At 34.4% G+C, this 18,336-nt stretch overlaps 2 protein-coding genes and 1 long non-coding RNA gene across 3 annotated transcripts; 1 reads left to right on the top strand and 2 right to left on the bottom strand.

Moving 5' to 3' along the window:
* Positions 1-4,176: 4,176 nt before the first annotated feature.
* On the bottom strand, positions 4,177-5,083 carry LOC146747209 (uncharacterized). The gene is made up of 2 exons (XR_014929104.1): positions 4,840-5,083; positions 4,177-4,350 (listed from the first exon to the last, which is right to left on the bottom strand). It is a non-coding gene; the product is annotated as an uncharacterized LOC146747209 (long non-coding RNA).
* Positions 5,084-5,151: 68 nt separating this feature from the next.
* LOC146747210 (uncharacterized) lies at positions 5,152-9,860 on the bottom strand. The gene is made up of 3 exons (XM_085497984.1): positions 9,467-9,860; positions 6,761-6,942; positions 5,152-5,890 (listed from the first exon to the last, which is right to left on the bottom strand). Exons 1-3 carry the CDS (start codon positions 9,858-9,860, stop codon positions 5,690-5,692), a joined length of 777 nt encoding a protein of 258 aa, XP_085354110.1. The 3' UTR covers positions 5,152-5,689.
* Positions 9,861-10,155: 295 nt separating this feature from the next.
* On the top strand, positions 10,156-14,879 carry LOC100368921 (NTF2-related export protein 1-like). Its single transcript, XM_002731480.2, has 4 exons — positions 10,156-10,233; positions 10,342-10,428; positions 13,138-13,282; positions 14,449-14,879. The coding sequence occupies exons 1-4, from the start codon at positions 10,222-10,224 to the stop codon at positions 14,604-14,606; spliced, it is 402 nt and encodes a 133-aa protein (XP_002731526.1). The 5' UTR covers positions 10,156-10,221; the 3' UTR covers positions 14,607-14,879.
* Positions 14,880-18,336: the final 3,457 nt, after the last annotated feature.

An 18,336-nucleotide genomic window follows, 5' to 3' on the forward strand; every position in this document is an offset into this window, starting at 1 on the left:
TGAAAGACAGTACAGAATAAAATTATTTAGCTATACAACATTCCTGAGCAGATTACGATGGCGTCTTTATATGAATAATAATTATAACAGGGTTTTATTTATTTTTTAATCACTTTATGTTTACACCTTATTGGCTATTTTTATTCCCGCAGTTATCTACGTCTTATTTGATTTCTTGGTAAGGTTTATCTTTTTTTAGAAATAAGATGGGGGTGTTTATTGCAAAATCTCAGAAACTAACTTAAAATCAAACAAAGAGTTTATGTTATGCTTGCCAAAAACTTAAGCCCAGTCAGCTTTGCTGAGGTCATCTTGTTTTGAAATTTTCGAATACTATGAATGTTCTTTGTTTGGTTGCTTGAAACAATTACTAGTATTTAGATTTTCAAAGATGAAGACAATTGCCAGGTGCGCTGAGATGTCTACAATGGTCTCGTACATAACATATTTGCATTGAAAATTGGTGTATAAATTGCAATTACAATAGATTTATATTTTATATATATTAATGACAACCCATAATGACCCAGAAGACATGCATCATAATATACATTTGTAACTCAGCGACATTTTTATATATATAAACTACAACCTTTCTTTGTTTTGGACGAACATTTGTTTCTATTGAATATTATATCAAGTGAAATATATTTTTAAATTGTTTGGCGTCGGATATTGCTATAATCATTTTAGTTTTGACAAGCGTCTCATAAAAGACCTTGAATGCTTGGAAAATTTTGCTGAGAGAATTTACATTTATATCAGAAATTGAATTGATGGGCGTCTGGTTTTGCTGCGATAAGAACACGTAAATTACGAGAGGTAAGCTTAACAGATGTCATGTCATTGTACAAAGTTGTGCTTACTCAATGAAAACAATGCAAGTCCATCCATCTTTCTTTCAAGACAACTATTAAGTTGTTCAAACTTGTAACTCATCAATCTCAACAAATTCGCAACTAGGATTGATTCAAATTCGATGTAGTTCAGAGTCGTTTTTTAATTGTGGTTGTCGGAGCACATCGTTTGAAGCGTGCATACTGACAACTGTTTATGTATTAATTGACCGGAGTCAGACAATAATCAGATTTGAGTCAACCACGCACAATTAGGTCTAGATGCATCAGTTGTCCATAAAATTAGACAAGATGATTAGGTTCTGTGATGATGTAAAGATAAGTAATCTTTCCTATGGTCGTTGTATCGGAGACACACGAGTAAATTGATCATTATGAAACATATCGCTGACACATTCGAAATGAATATATTGAATGGAATTGGTCGCAATTTGAGAAGAAAATGTCACATTTGCTGCTCTGAGTTCTAATATTTTTATTCCAATGTATAATTTGTTGTACAATAAATTTGAATTTTATCGTAAATTGGCTGTACATTTTGTAATTATTCCCTTGGGAGGTTAAACTTGGTTGAACGGCAAAAATCGCATCACAATGTCAAGTACCTAAATTGGGGCCTAATAATTCATTCGGATATTAGTCGACAGAAAACAACCATATCTTGCATTATTTCGTTTTAAAAATATTTTTATAAGAAGCAATACTAAACGGACAATTTTGTATGCTGTATTTGTTGATCTATTATTAATTAGTACCTAAAGGGTCGATCACCGCAAATTTTGTTTTTGCGGCACCAAATCTATTTAATTCAGTAGAATCACTAAAACTTTCGTACATTGTTGAGTTAACAAATAATCTTGCCAACGTTGCTGACACTGCAAATTAGCAGTAGGTAGCTTATCAATTTCCCTTACCGGCCCAAAGAAATGTTAATGGTAGGCAACAAAATTTGCTGCACAAATATATAAGCCAAGCAACTTTTCAATTTGCAAGCCATGAACATTTTAATGGTAGACAATTTTCAACTTAATCTTTTTAATTAGGAACTTTGGTTTGTTGTCTAGGAAACAATTTTAATTTCCAATTAATCAACTGCATAGTTTCGTCTTTCCAATTGTACACAGTACAAGCTTCATAGCATACTATCATTTCAACGTAACTAAAGGTAACATGCATAGTCGATACACATTAAATTCGTGAATATAACATTTAATTATAATATTTAATATAGCACCATACAAGGTATTGCCAAGAATTACAATCTTTGGTTTTGATAAAATATAAACTAACAGTCATTTAAAAAATCAAAATCAATAAAAACATGCATATGAAATAAATTCTAACCAGTTATCGTATAAACTCGTGCATGCAATTCACTGCTATCTACAATTCAATTAAAATTCAGCTAAATGTGAAGATGACACTGGTCATGTTTAGAACACTACCAAATTAGAAAATGACACAGGACATGTCAAGATCTATACTGGAATTGAAGATGACTCAGGTCATGTTCAGATCTCTACCAAATTAAACATATTAATAAAAACATAAACTTCAACATATACTGTATAACAAAGCAAACAAAGTTATAAGCAGATTTCACTCTCACCAAAAATGGCATAATGTTTGAATCTTTGTTCAACATCTGGATATGTTAGCATTACTGCGTAATATTAGACACTGGTGGAATTCACAGGAAAGCAATAATGTTAAGACACAATTAAAAGGCATAAGTGATCAATGAAAGAAGGCAATTGAGGTAATCAAGGATACCAGTCTCAAGTAACCATGGAAATACATTTATTCATATATTATTATTCATATAAAATAAATTTATTGAAGTGATCTACTAACTGATGAAAAATGTGATTGGTTCAAAAACACAATATATTCAGCATTTCATTAGCTGGCTACATTAAACCAATCACATTATCAATACAATCAGATAGCAGCCATTCACAGCACTGGGCCATGAATATTCTAATTTAATTAGGTCAATTTAGACAATTAATTTGGAGCAGATAGCCAACTTTACTAAAATTTCTAAATTTCATTTGTGACTATAATAATTTATTTTGCATAGTATAATAATATAATAGTAATATATAATATAATAAAATTGTATTGTTTAAAAATGAAAGGCACATTTTTAATTCATGAGATATGTACCATATATGCAAATGAATAGCCATATATGGTACTAAATATACAAATGAATCCGAATATATTATAATATGTTGTATACTTTTTACCCTGATTTATGAACTTATTTTTCTTCATAATGATTTGAATTTTGTTAAAAATAAAAAAATGCCGGGGGCTGAGATTAAATAAAATATCTAGACAAGTTACAATAATATAGAAATACCTGCAAATTACCGAATTTCATCATTAATTCAATTGATCAACCTCTTTTTTATATTTCAATACTATGATATTTTCAATAAAACAAATTCAAATAGCACCAAATATGACAATAATTAAGTAAAACACTTTGCTTTTAAGCATCAATAAAATGGACAATTACCCAGAACACTCAACGTTGTTATAAAGCATCAATTAGAAAATCTGATACTGATCACCCAAAATTTTATTCTAGGACATTAATTTGAGGTAATGCATTTCATTTCATCAGATTATTGACACACATTACCAAATTATAGGTGTTATAGCAGCCAGTATCAACTCTATATATACATGATTATTCATGTTAATATTTATATTTCTAAAGGAGTTCATCATTGCATTTCTTTAAATTCACTTTAAAATATATTAATTTGCCAGAGTCAAACATTTTTTAAACTAATCCTATCAACAAAAGTCTGGATTTGAAACAGACATTAATATTACCATATCATGACTGACATGGGGACCAATGTAGCATGCTGCCATGAGCTGATAATATTAGATGAAACAAAACATGAAATTCTTATGTCATATATATAATAGCAGACTTCAAAAACTTGTGTAAAAAAAAGTGTAGGGCATACTAAGTACTCAATCTGATTAAAATCTGATGTAGTGTACGGGCTTTAATTATTGTGGCTATAATTTTATTTTTTATTACTTTTGTTATTAATGCCCTTTTATTTTATTATTTTACTTTGATTTTGATTTTGTGATTTTTTTTTTAATTCTGCCCTACCTACATCTGATCCGACGCCTATGTAAGTCCCGTTCAAATCTCGCATAAGTAACAACCAATCACAGCCCCCCTTTTATACAGGCTGTCGGTTGCTTACTTTTCAGTGTAGCGATACTACGGGCAATCTTTCTGTACATTATATTTTGCCCACTTGAATAAACCATTAATAGAAAATTGCTAGTATATTTTTATTTGCAAAAGAAATTCCACAGCATTTTACAATTTTTGTCATTACATTTAATATTTTTTTCACTTCCAACAAATGTGTACACTTCCAGATACATCTTCACCAGCCAAGGTTCGTTCATTCAGTCATCGCTTCAATTTTACATCACTGAGCATAATTATCTAGAATGGAAGCAAAAAAATAAGTAAATCGTAATGATTAGAACACTGTAAACAGCTATAGTAAACAATGCAAACTGATTTTAAATTGTATGACGGTCACCGGCCCACGGCATCGACGCAGAAAATTGGAGCAAAAAAATATTTCCTGATCAATTGCGATGTGTTCCAATAAAAAATATTTTATTCCAAATCAGCTCAATTACTTTAATAAAGAGTTATTGTATAATGTACAAAATGATGATACAATTTGATGAATATTTACGGCTACGGTTTCAATACCGTAGACGATGTTGGCCCGATCTTCAACAAAACATCACCCGTCTCCAGGGCAGGCGACTGGAAAAAGACACTGGTGTTCGGTCGAAACGGCGGAAACAAAATCGTCACTCCCAGAATAACTATGCAAAATAACGATTTAAAGTCGAATCATTCGAGCCACAATATTAACATAAAAATGACTTTTGTTGCATTTGACAATGATAAACTTACCGAAAAAGCCGTGTTATTCTCGGTCGCTAACGTCGGTATAATCCGCCATTTTATTTGAGTGTGTTTGCCACCCGACTCCGCCCGGTGACGTCATCATGTGCGCTATAGAAGGAGGTATGTGATTCGTTGACTAAAATCGTCGATAGTGGGTCTCGTTGAAATCTCGTTACATAGGCATCGGCTCAGATGTAGGTAGGGCGGAATTAAAAAAATCACAAAATCAAAATCAAAGTAAAATAATAAAATAAAATAAAATAAAAAGGCATTAATAACAAAAGTAATAAAAATTAAAATTAAAATAACTTTATAGCCAAAATAATTAAAGCCCGTACACTACATCAGATTTTAATCAGATTGACTAAGTACTGTAAACACATTAATTATTTGCTAATAACTTGATGAAAATGACACTTTGTTTGTCAGCTTGTCTTTCAAATCAGTTAAGTAAAGATGATAGATCTTGTGGTTTTGCTGGAAAATCGATGAATTTAAAAACTCAGTGAATATAATCAAATATCAAATTAGAAAAAATAGCTCAAGATAAAGTTAATGGGTTTTCAGTTAACCTAAATATAATTGAAAAACTAAAATAATATACTGTTAATATAACAGTAATGTTGGCAATTTTCATTTCAATTTATCACAATTTCAGCTACCGAAAATTTGTATTTTGCTAAATAAAAACAGTTTTGGGAATGTTATCTATATGCATACCCCTCAAAAAATAGTATGAAACACCATTCATTGAAAATTAACTGCCCCAGAAAAAAAAATGTTAGATTCTTTAAAATTCCATATTTCAGCATGCTTTTACCCTGAATTTAGAAAAACCAAAACTGAAAAAAAACATTCATTTAATTTTTCGCATTCTATTACGTTTGAGTGGAATAAAAAACATTGGTAGAAAAATAAAAACACCAAATACGGCTTGACCGATGAGAAATGCAAGCAGTCGATCGTATCCCCAAGACGGCGGTGTTTGTTTCATGTTGTGTAAAAGAAGGAATCCTACCACCACTGCAATGGATGCATACATGTAGCCTGTGAGTGCCTGCAAAATAAATAATAAATTGTTAAAATTAAGGTAATTGACAGCATTTTTTAAAGTTTTGAATAAATTAAAATAAAAATCAATAATTAGCACAAACACTTAAATAATCAATAACTTGCAGAAATAGTCAATAATATGCATGTTCAATGAGTCAAATAAAATGTCACTAATTAGTGTGAATTGTCACTAATTTGCATAAATATTCAATAATTTGCATAAATAGTGAATAATTAGCATACACAAGCTAAGCAGAGACAATGCTTAGTGCTCATTGTTTAAGTTCTTAAATTTCACTGAAGAATACAAAAAGTAATCAAATTAATCATAACCAGTAAGTTATTGATCAAATTGCAAAATCTGGTACTAAGATTCAATCAAATACATCTGTGTATGGATACAATGCACTTGTGTATTTTTTAACGTGGCAGTATCAGTCCATCATCTCTTAGCACATATAAGCTTTAATCAATCAATCAATTACTGTCATCGCCAAATGTTGTTTCAGATATCAACATAGCTGCATTGCTGGCTAAGTTTCCCAACTTGTTAGCTATAGGCATCACAAGATAGATACGAAATAATTTTGATAAAACCAAGCTCAACAGGAGTTCTAATATTGTTCAAATATCAAATAAAGATGAAATTCCCTAAAAATGTTATTTCATCTTATTGTATAAAGTGTCTTATCCCAAGAATTTTAAGAAAGATGTAACCGAATAGAGCACTCTCATAAAAATACTTTGATTTAACCAGTTATGCTCTTGAGACATACATAGCAAACCAGTCAGCAATTTAGCTAGCAATATTACAGCGACTTAGTTAGCAATAGCAGAAACGACTGTGAAAGAGATAGGCACATTTCTGTTTTACCTGTTTAATCATTGTCCATTTTCTACTTTTGTTTATCGGTACATCAGTTGGGAACGTTACTACAGCATAGTACAGCGGAGGAATAACAACAACTCCCATTATTAGCAAAGTATAGAAAACATCACACCAGAAAAAATCTATTAGTTTGTACTTCTTGCCAGCACGCCACTCTGCTAAGGATCCTGGAAAATCAATAAAAGTGAGTGTAATGAAATGCTGGGGGTAAGGTGGTGTGATAATTAGAAACATTATTTGCTGCAGCATCAATAGTGTTCATCAGCAACTACATCATCAACAGAAAGGGTTGATTTTATAACCAGACATTAATAAGCCAGGTTGCAACAACAAAAAACAAAGAAGCAATTTTCGTAAAAAAATTACCGGTATGACGAATAGTTTGGTAGTTTGAAAATCCTTGAAAACTACAGTTTATAGATAAGGACCAAGTCAGAGAACAAAGAGACCATGTGATTTTATGATTCATTTGTTGCATTTAGAATGTTGTAGTTCGGTTTTACCAAACTGTATGGTACCCACTGATGGTATTCAATATTGTTGTGTAACAAAGCAGTTATTATTATTATTATTGTTATTGTTATTGTTATTGTTATTATAATTATTATTATTGTATTTGTTTGTTGTCCCCCAGAGTAATATCTTTCAAAGTGTGTACAGATATCTAGATGTTATTTTATTCAACTTTATCGCGTGTGCATGTATGAATCAAAGAAAGCTTAGAAAGAACTCCTGTGTGCTGAAGGTATTGGAGGCATGGAGTACAAATAAGGATACTGTATTTACTTGTGTCATTAAAATTTGTGGTGGGTGGTACTTCAAGTTATCTGTGGAGCACATATAAGATGGTTAATTTATGCAAATTAGGTAATTAGTAAGCACAAAATTGAACCTATATACCAAGTTTCATTGAATCTGATTGGCTAATTAATATGCAAATATTCATGGATATCAACCATGTTTCATAAAAATTTGTTGAATGGTACTTGAGAACTTGGAAACAAGGGAAAATACTTAAAATTGGCTACTTAATATGCTGATTAGGTGATTAATATGCAAAGATTCCAACTAAACACTAATCAGGTCTGTGCATTATCCCAGAGCATCTATATACAATGTTTCACTGAAATCAGTTTTATGGTACATGAGAAAAAAGTTAAAAGGCTTAAAATTGGCCAATTAATATGCAAATTAGGTAATTACTATTTACAGGATTTCAACCAAACGCTCATTAGGTCTGTGCTTTATCCTAGAGTATCTGTGTACTGTATCAAGTTTCATTGAAATTGATAATTGGTTCTCAAGATATCACACACAGACAGATACACAGACTCATTAACTGCAAAGACTCCCAAAGTCTTTTTCGAATTTTAGAACAATTTTGTCAACTTTTAATGGTTTTATTTATTTCCCAAAAAAACTCTCAGAACACATATGTAAAAAGTGATTATTACCTTTACTGGGGGAGGGAGAAAAAATAACCCGTTCAAAAAAATGGTCCATCCCTTTACACATGAGTTGTTTGATCTGCAATGCTAATGTTGGAATATAAGCACAATTTCCACAATTCAGTGACAAAAAAAAATCTGCAGATCAAGTTGCCATATCCTCAGTAAAATAAAATTAGAAGCTATACAAATTTCAAACCTGATATGCACGATTTAAACGATTTTTGTTTATCTGATAGTTTTATCTTAAGTGAGGCCAACACACTATCCGGTACAAGGTATGAAAGCTGATATAATTTAGTTGATGACAAGTGATTTTTTCATCAATTATATAAGGTCAAATTTAATGTATTTTGTTTTTTTAACACATCTCAATCATTATCAATATACTTTGGCATATTATAAAATTTCCAGTTTCAATAAAAAATTTGACATTATTAATATAGCATATTTTTTCCCACTTTATAAAATATTAATTAAGTCGTTGGAAATTCATATTTTATTTCACTAAGCTGATCAAAATTATTGGTATATTAAGTTGGCTATAAACACTGATTACCGGTAATAGCAAAATCGTTATAATTTGTTATTTGTATCATTAATAAAAAATATCTGCAGCTGACTGTATTTATGATTGTCAAATTTAGACAATCTCTACTATCTCAAACTTTTCAGATATCATGTTAAAAAAATCAAAACGTTTTTGCAGAACAATGTAAAGAAGTCAACAGGAAATGAATGTACAATGTCCAATTCATTGTCCTAATATAAAATCTAAAGTTCAACAAAAAAGAACAGATTACTAGTAGTTTAAAGGTTTCATTAATAAATTAACACTTACTGTAGTTATTTTGTTAACTGAACCCTCAATGGTGCATTATTTTGCATAATGATTTTTCTCTCTGTTATAAACAGTATTTTTATCATTTTGCCAAATTAGTGTTGCTATGACAACAATCACTTTCCATAAATGTTCGAGTACTGCCCATAATATAATCGCTGTACATTTTTAAACTAGAATTAATTAAAACCAAAAAAAGTTAAGGGATGGACCATTTTAAACCCGTGGCAGGGGGAGGGAAATAGAGCAAGTGTGATTTATCAGTTCTAGCAGCAGTTTTCTTCAATTTTAAAATTCAATTGCTGATTCATACATTTTCTCTTTAGTCATTTTGAAAAGCGTCCAAAGCCTCAAATCGCACCACATAATTTAAAATGGTCCATCCCTTAGTTATCAACTTGCCTGCATAGAGGAATCTGTCATACCCAAGTGTCAAGATAGTAAACATACAAGTGTATGCCATGGTCCAGACAGCGTGCGCTGTCGCTTCTTTGCCGTTATGAATTAATTTCCAAACCACAACAAACCCCAACACTCCTTGCAAGACGTTCGTACAGGCAAATAAACACGGCCAGATCGGATTAAGGCTGCGATCTAGAAAAAACATCGTCTCCCATCCTGGGTATCCCCATAGTAGATATACACCAGACGGACCAAAGATAAGGCTCAGATACAAAACGCAATACACGAAGTATTTATTGATGAACACAGAAGTTTCCCTCTTTAACGACTCGGCGGCGCATGAGGCGAAACATGCGCCCATCGCAAAGGACCAGAATACATCAACTTGGATCATCGCGAGAACGCGTAATTCGCAGGCCAGTAGCTTAACTTAACTACAAAGTGTATGCCACACCGTGTATTGACGATGATGCCAACCACCAGTACCACGTACACACGCACGCCGACTGAACAATCGGAAATGCTGAACTAAATATGCGGACGTTTTCCAACTTTTCTAAACCTCGAAAACTACCCACCCTTTGTCTCAAAACACTTTCTGCGGTGGCACTCACGTCGGCAGCAACTGTCGTGGCCTCTTTTTATCTCAAACTGCATAAGTCGGCTTACCGCTTACGAGTATACAACCCCCCTGGAACGATGCTCACCCTTGACCCTGAACCCGGAAGTAGACAAAGCAGCGTGGGAGAGCGAAAATGGCGGCGTCTGTGAGTATATTTGAAATTACATGCTACGGTTCCAGTTTGATTTCATTGTACTGTGAATATTGTGCCATGATGGATCGTATGATGACTACTTTTGTTTATTCTATGTAGGATTTTAAAATTAAAATAGCCCAAGCTTGTCAAGCAGGAGAAGAATTTCAAAAAATATATTACGATTCTTTGGATAAAAGAAGAAATGTGAGTTTGTAAATTTTATTATTGTTATCACGAGTCAGCTCTGAACGTTCGACTTCGAGTTCACAGGTAACAAAAGACTGACGATCGCGCCCGGGTCATTCCAGTTCCCCCCCCCCCCCCACGGACGGTTTAAATCCGAGGGGATGGTTTAATTCCGAGAGGTGTCATATTTTTGATATATTAAATTTTTTTACATACACATCTGTATACGTCAAATCAGTAAAGTGTCCAGGGGGTGTGTGAGTTAACAAAAATCCAACACCTGAATCGTGGATTTGAATCCATAGGGTGTCATAACCTTAATATCCATCCGTAGGGGGGGTGTCGAAAAATACTGGAATGATCCCCCTCATCCCATCGTTATAATTTTCAAAATCACCATACCGACAATACCTTCAGCATAATCAAATTTGTATCTGATAATAAATTGAGCTCCGTTATGCTTGATTGCTAGCTAACTAGATAATTTGGATGATTTTTGTGTGGCTGACACATTGAAATATATATTCTTATCGTTTGAGAGGATTTTTTTTTTATCAAGTAAGAAATTGCTGGGAGAAAACAAATATATTTAAAGTACCACAGTCGTCAGGCGTTCAAATTAAGTAAACAAAATAATTTACATTACGGCTATAAAATAATCGAACATAAGTTTTATTACTTGCGGTAGCCCATTAATTTACATCACTGTAAACAGATAATGCTGTTTACAATGTACAACACATTAGAGATACTGTACTACATATATTCTTGCTATCAAAAAGAGATATAATGTAAATAACACTGACTTGCATAAAACATGAAATGCACATTGCAACACCTTGTTTCTTTTTGCTCATTGGCTGACTTCTCTGACAAGCCAACTTTGGAACTGGCCAACTACATTTATATTCTACAGTGGGCATTTTAAAATAAACGTCCTGTTCAGCCATTTCAATCAGCGATTTTTAGTTATTCACAGGTAGTAAACAAGGCGACAAATATGGAATAAACAACAATCATATACCAAAACACTTACAGCAAGCATTTTAAAATAAATGCCCAGTTTTCATTTTCAATCATTGCAAACTCGCAAACACCAGTTCAGAGCTGATTGCGAACTCGTAAATACCAGTTCAGAGCTGATTGCAAACTTACAAACGCCAGTTCAGAGCTGATTGCAAACTCGCAAACACCAGTTCAGAGCTGATTGTAAACTTGCAAACGCCAGTTCAGAGCTGATTGCAAACTCGCAAACGCCAGTTCAGAGCTGATTGTAAACTTGCAAACGCCAGTTCAGAGCTGATTGTAAACTTGCAAACCACAGTTCAGAGCTGATTGTAAACTTGCAAACGCCAGTTCAGAGCTGATTGTAAACTTGTGAACGCCAGTTCAGAGCTGATTGCAAACTTGTAAACACCAGTTCAGAGCTGATTGCAAACTTGAAAACGCCAGTTCAGAGCCGATTGCAAACTTGCAAACGCCAGGTAAGAGTTGAATGCAAACTTGCAAACGCCAGTTCATAGCTGATTGTAAACTTGCAAACGCCAGTTCAGAGCTGATTGCAAACTAGCAAACTGCCAGTTCAAAGCTGATTGCAAACTTGCAAACGCCAGTTCAGAGCTGATTGTAAACTTGCAAACGCCAGTTTAGAGCTGATTGCAAACTCGCAAACGCCAGTTTCAGAGCTGATTGCAAACTTGCAAACACCAGTTCAGAGCTGATTGCAAACTCGCAAACGCATGTTCGGAGCTGATTGCAAACTTGCAAATGCCAGTTCAAAGCTGATTGCAAACTTGCAAACACCAGTTCAGAGCTGATTGCAAACTTGCAAACACCAGTTCAGAGCTGATTGTAAACTTGCAAACGCCAGTTCAGAGCTGATTGTAAACTCGCAATCACCCGTTCAGAGCTGATTGCAAACTCGCAATCACCCATTCAGAGCTGATTGCAAACTCGCAATCACCAGTTCAGAGCTGATTGCAAACTCGCAATCACCCGTTCAGAGCTGATTGCAAACTCGCAATCACCCGTTCAGAGCTGATTGCAAACTTGCAAATGCTCGTTCAGAGCTGATTGCAAACTCGCAAACCGCCAGTTCAGAGCTGATTGTAAACTTTCAAACGCCAGTTCAGAGCTGATTGTAAACTTGCAAACGCCAGTTCACAGCTGATTGCAAACTCACAAACACCAGTTCAGAGCTGATTGCAAACTTGCAAACGCCAGTTCAGAGCTGATTGCAAACTCGCAAACACCAGTTCAGAGCTCATTGCAAACTCGCAAACACCAGTTCATAGCTGATTGCAAACTCGCAAACGCCAGTTCATAGCTGATTGCAAACTCGCAAACGCCAGTTCAGAGCTGATTGCAAACTCGCAAACCGCCAGTTCACAGCTGCATGGAAACTCACAATTGCCAGTTCAGAACTGCCTGTGAACTCAAAATCACCAACATGCTCTCCCTGCAAACTGGCAGCTTTACTTGCATGTACAGGATATGTCCATATTTTATATCACTCTTCACAGACCTGTACACAGAGCTATAAATATTAATGATCAAAGGGATTGGAGGGGTGTACTAGTGATAGAAAATGTAACTATTTTAATGAAGTGTTGGGCATAAAATAATTTTAATTACAACAGGAATAGGCTGTGGTGAGTGCAGTGGAGTTGCTGGGATGCATGGATGATATACCATGTCTGATACTAATAACAGTTTATGACTTCACAGAAATTATCAAAATTATATTCTGCCGATGCGTCTCTTGTTTGGAATGGAAATGCTTGCAGCGGTTCTCAACAGATCACAAAGTTTTACGAACAACTACCAACGAGTGATTTTAGAGTTGATACATTGGACTGTCAGCCAATTGCTGGTAAGGGTACAGGAATTACAACCAAAATAATTACTTGAGACTTTGTAAAATGAGTGATTAGTATTTAGTATAACTGCTGGTTTCAGCTTGGTAAGCCATTGCCAACAAAGTAAGATGCACTCTTTAGTGATATGATTTGGTTTTCAAGTAAGAGAAAATATTGTGATATATGTGGTCCTAACAAAGCTGAAATGAATCACTATTTATTTGAATCAACCAAAAATGATTCTATTAATTTTGCCGAAAGGTAAAAAATGACTTTGATTTGTATTCTACCGTATTAATTCTCATTTTTTTTATTCACGTACAATGCGTGTATCAAGGATTTTTTTAAACAAGGGAACAGTGGCGCAGCACCCTCATGCCATGGCCATGCACCCCCTTACCCTGGAAAGCAGATCCTCTGGCAACCATAAAATTCTGATTAACCAGAGATCACATGTGGCCACAGTCTTCAACTGTGACCTGTCTGATAGTAATTTTGGCCCTAAGCCCTAACTTAGAATGATAAAAAAATCCACACTCTGGTAGGGAAATCCCTATCTCCCCCACTTAGTGGCGCTGCTGAATTGCAGTGCTCTCTTTTGCAGTTTTGTTCTCTCGAGAAACCCATGCATAGCATTTTTTATGTAGGAAAAACAGGGATCAACCTATTTCTTTTGGGTAAAATCATGGTTACAGTCTCACTCACATCGGAAGTCACATGGGCTCAAACAAGTATAAAAAGCTAAAGAAACAGAAAATACTAAATTTATGTCTATTTTTCATCACAAAAATATTGATAAATTAGCTGCAATTGCTATAGATCAACATTTGCGTGAATTATTTCAATGGAAGTATCAATCATACGTGAATCGAATGCGAATCAAGTGCTAATCGTGTGTGGATCAAACGAGAATCTTCACACTCGTAAAAAATCTAATTGTTCCATAAATATAACCTAAAAGTGAGCCCTCACACAATGATTGTGGAATTGAGATTTCAAAGTGAGCCCTCATGCACTATTTCAGAAAATGATTTTGTTTTGTTAACCAGGTGCATTTATCAGAAATTGTTGATTGGGACGGGATGGAGTATTGATGCGCAATATTATTTGTACAAATGAAAATGGTTGTATCTTTATCACCAGATATCTTCATGTGGTTCATCTTTCTGTTTTTTTGCAGAGGAAGCGACAAATGGAGTGACATCTGTGTTGGTAACCGTTTCTGGCACGGTCAAATTTGAAGGGAATCGGATGCAGGGATTCAATCAGACTTTTGTACTCGCTCAAACGGGAGACGTCTGGAAAGTCGCCAGTGACTCTTTCAGATTTCATGAATGAAGCGATTGACAAAAAAGTTTTATTTTGTTTCATCAAGATAGGAGTAAGCTATCATCCATATTTATTTCCGATTGGAACAAGTACAAGATAATCACAGCTGTTTTTCTGCTGTATGACATTGTAATACATACTGGTATAGCGTTTAGTTTGATGCAGCAACACGAAGCATTGTTGCATGATGTGATTAAATGCTTACAAAAGTGAAAAAGTAAACATTGATAAAAAGGTGATATATTTCGGTTTTTTAATAAAAATACAAGTCATTGAAAATGACACAGTCCCCGTTAAGTTCTCTTTGTGCTCGTCATATTAAAGCGGAGGGGTTGTCGCGAGCATGTCCTTGAAACTTGAGTTCCAAGTGGCGTATACAACAGATTGTTTATTTATATCAAAACATGTGTTTCGTGTCGTAGTAATATGGCCAAAATAAAAACAGCCGTTATTCAGCCATCTTTGATCTGATCATGAAACACACTGATATGTATGATGTATGTGCCAAATACAAATGAAAATGGTACATAAATTGTGGAAATATAGTAGTAAGGCCAAAAAGTCAGATGGCTGTCAATCGGCCATCCTTTGAAACAAATTGTCATGGACATGCATCCTAACATGTATAAAGTACATGTATGTGCCAAATTTAAATGAAAACTGACAGAGCACGTCCAAGATACCGTATAAAAAAACAAAAACAAGATGCCTGCCAGTCGACCATCTTTGATCCAATTGCGAAATAAATCGTCATGGACATGTATCCTAACATGTATAATCTATGTACCAAGTTTGAATGACAACTGACAAAGCATGTCCAAAATACAACATTTTCAAAAAACAAGATGGCTGCCAGTTGGCCATTTGAATCGCTAAACCACTGCATGTGCATATGTCCCATATAAGGTACTAGGCACATGCAAAGAATGAACGGAATCGGCCCACAGGATTCTGAAATATGACGTTGGATAGACTGACGCACGGACAGACGGACACACGGACGGTCGGACGGACAGACTCAGGAACTCACGGACGGTCAGGGACATATATCCTAACATGTATGATCTATGTACTAAATTCGAATGAAAACTGACAAAGCATGTCCAAAATACAACATTTTCAAAAAACAAGATGGCTGCCAGTCGGCCATTTTGAATCGAATCGCTAAACCACTGCATGTGCATATGTCCCACATAAAGTACTAGGCACATGCGAAGAATGAACGGAATCGGTCGAAGGGATTCTGAGATATGACTCTGGACGGACACACAGACGGACAGAGACCAAATTATAAGTCCCCGTTTTCGGACTTCATACGAACGGGGACTAATAACACAGTTGTATTTATTGAGTATAAACTAATTTTAAAAATACTCGTGTCCACTTCTGTGTTGTACATTGTTGGATAACTATAATGTAATCCTTAATCAACCAAAGGTTTTGCGAACAAGGGTTGAATTTGTTTGATCATCATTACTGTACTCTAAACACACCTCTCACACAACATTTTTTTTTATTGTAACCATGATAGTTTTTGAATCGTAAAACTGACCAATTTGCACTTCAAATTTGCCGAGTTTACAGCAGTTCTGAGAAATATTCAGTCAGATATCGTGCAACATTGGTTTCGCAATGTAGATCAATTCATTATCATACTAGACGAGGGTAATACAGAGTCGGTAAAAATGAGTCATTTTGTGCTTTTTAAACTACTGATTCAGGTAAATATTCTGCCTATGTCTACAAGTTTTCTTGCAATGATGAAACCCATAGTACAGCTATGAAAAGACTACTTTAATATTACATAAAGGAATAAATTACTTATTGTTTATAATATAAACATGCGATAATATACCCCCCAATGTTGCGAGGCGATTTATTTTATGGGGAAGACTACAAAATGTATTTCCTTTCATTTTTACAATGTTTTGGCACATCCCCCCCCCCCCCCCCCCAACAAACATGACGTGCATCATTTAAACTAATACATGCGGTGACCATAATCAATTTCGTTTTGGGATTAAAAGCAAAGGATGAGCGTCAAGATACTTTCATATTTAGCGCCATCTAGAGGCATGGAAAGCAGATTCGATTCCTCTTGTTTGAATGTTTGTGGATTTTTCATTTCATAATGTCAACTTATTACAAAATTATATACAGCAAGCATAGAGTCATCGTAAACTAGTTACTGAAATATATTTTGACTTCTGTGTGAAAAGCAGTTACCCTGTCTGTCTGTTCCACTTATCTCTTTAGATACTGCACAGATCTGATTAGTTTCACTTTGACACCATGCATATTATTAATCTCATTTGCATAATAATGAGCCAATTTTTTGGCTCTTGTACTGATTTCTCAAGAACCTTTCAACACATTTCAATGAAACTTGGCACACAGATGCATTAGGACAATGCACAGACATGGTAGAATCTGTGTCTAAATTACCTAATTTACATACTAGATAATTTATAGGTGTTCAATTTATACTTCAAAAATCGTTCAACACATTTCAATGAAACTTGGTATATAGAAGCATTGGGGTATTGCACAGATTTGTTTATTTCATGATAATATCGTTAATTTTCTAATTTATATGAGTATTTTTGGTAAAAAGTGATATTTTCAACTTCTTGTTGAAAAATGCAAGGTTGATTGTTTTGATATTATACATAAAGGTACCTCAGGTGGTCCTCTCTCAGATTTGTTCATTTTCTGATGATATCTTTGATAATTTAATTGAAATGTGCATTGGTAACAGCAGAGCTAACTTAGTCGATGGGCTGCTTGTTTACAAATTTGAAGTAAAGATACTATGCTGTATTATTAGTATAGTAACAACGCGATTCAGTTTTGAGAGTTCGGACCAATTTCTCATGTACTAATTTTGTGATCAGTCATCATCGCAGTTTGTTCTCTGTTTGATACATATAAATCACTGTGAAAATAAGAAAAAAGTGTACAACTGAATGTTTGATCCATGTTGATTCAGTAGGAGGAATTGTCTGGTTATGATCAGTAGCCGATCTCAATACCTCCATGCAGGAACTAACACATGCTAGTATTTAATAGACTTATAACATCAATCAATTTACCCATGGCATAAACACAACTACCTATATACATGTATTTGGTGGTTATAAGATTAATTGGTATCGGTCATAGGTACCGAATTTGGATACATTCAATGATCTGATACATGAATGTATGATTTCTAATTTGATGCAGTGAAACACAACTACCAGGAGTACCAGTTTGTTCTTAAATTGGATTTTCTTGCGGCATTTGTTGGGGCTGCTTTTGTTGAAATCATCCAATATTGAAAGACACAATCGTGGTAGATTGAAAATTCAGGGCGTTTTTATTTTTGTTTTCAATTTCACTTGATAAGCAATAATAGTAACAAGTATGTTAGTGATTTCTTATTGAAATACGGTGTACTGTGCCATAGGTGTGCAGTATAACTCCTCCAGAAGACCAATTGCTCGGTAATATTCTGCACCCAGGAAATACAAGATGACATAAAAAAAAAATGATATTCAATTGATCTTCCAATAATTCCCAGACTAAAAAATATCTAGATTTTCATTAGCATACTAGTAATTCACATACTTGTAAAACTATGCATTTTTAAAGTACTTAGTGCATGGCCTCTCCCTTTGTCCCACGTTTGGTGGCGCAGTGCCGTTTCACTTCAGGAGAAGTTGGAAACAGTAGACTGACAGAAAAGGAGTGGGGTTAC

This window comes from Saccoglossus kowalevskii, chromosome 4 (assembly GCF_978046115.1).
Source record: "Saccoglossus kowalevskii chromosome 4, keSacKowa6.1, whole genome shotgun sequence".
Taxonomy (NCBI): domain Eukaryota; kingdom Metazoa; phylum Hemichordata; class Enteropneusta; family Harrimaniidae; genus Saccoglossus; species Saccoglossus kowalevskii.

What these genes read in the sequence shown, in the direction of transcription:
- LOC146747210 (XM_085497984.1), bottom strand. Translation starts at nt 9,860, where the DNA reads ATGATCCAAGTTGATGTATTCTGGTCCTTTGCGATGGGCGCATGTTTC. An exon ending in TGACAGATTCCTCTATGCAG is followed by an intron (nt 6,943 to 9,466) that starts GCAAGTTGATAA and finishes TTGATTTTCCAG; the next exon opens with GATCCTTAGCAGAGTGGCGT. An exon ending in AATGGACAATGATTAAACAG is followed by an intron (nt 5,891 to 6,760) that starts GTAAAACAGAAA and finishes TTTATTTTGCAG; the next exon opens with GCACTCACAGGCTACATGTA.
- LOC100368921 (XM_002731480.2), top strand. An exon ending in CTTTGGATAAAAGAAGAAAT is followed by an intron (nt 10,429 to 13,137) that starts GTGAGTTTGTAA and finishes ATGACTTCACAG; the next exon opens with AAATTATCAAAATTATATTC. An exon ending in GGACTGTCAGCCAATTGCTG is followed by an intron (nt 13,283 to 14,448) that starts GTAAGGGTACAG and finishes GTTTTTTTGCAG; the next exon opens with AGGAAGCGACAAATGGAGTG.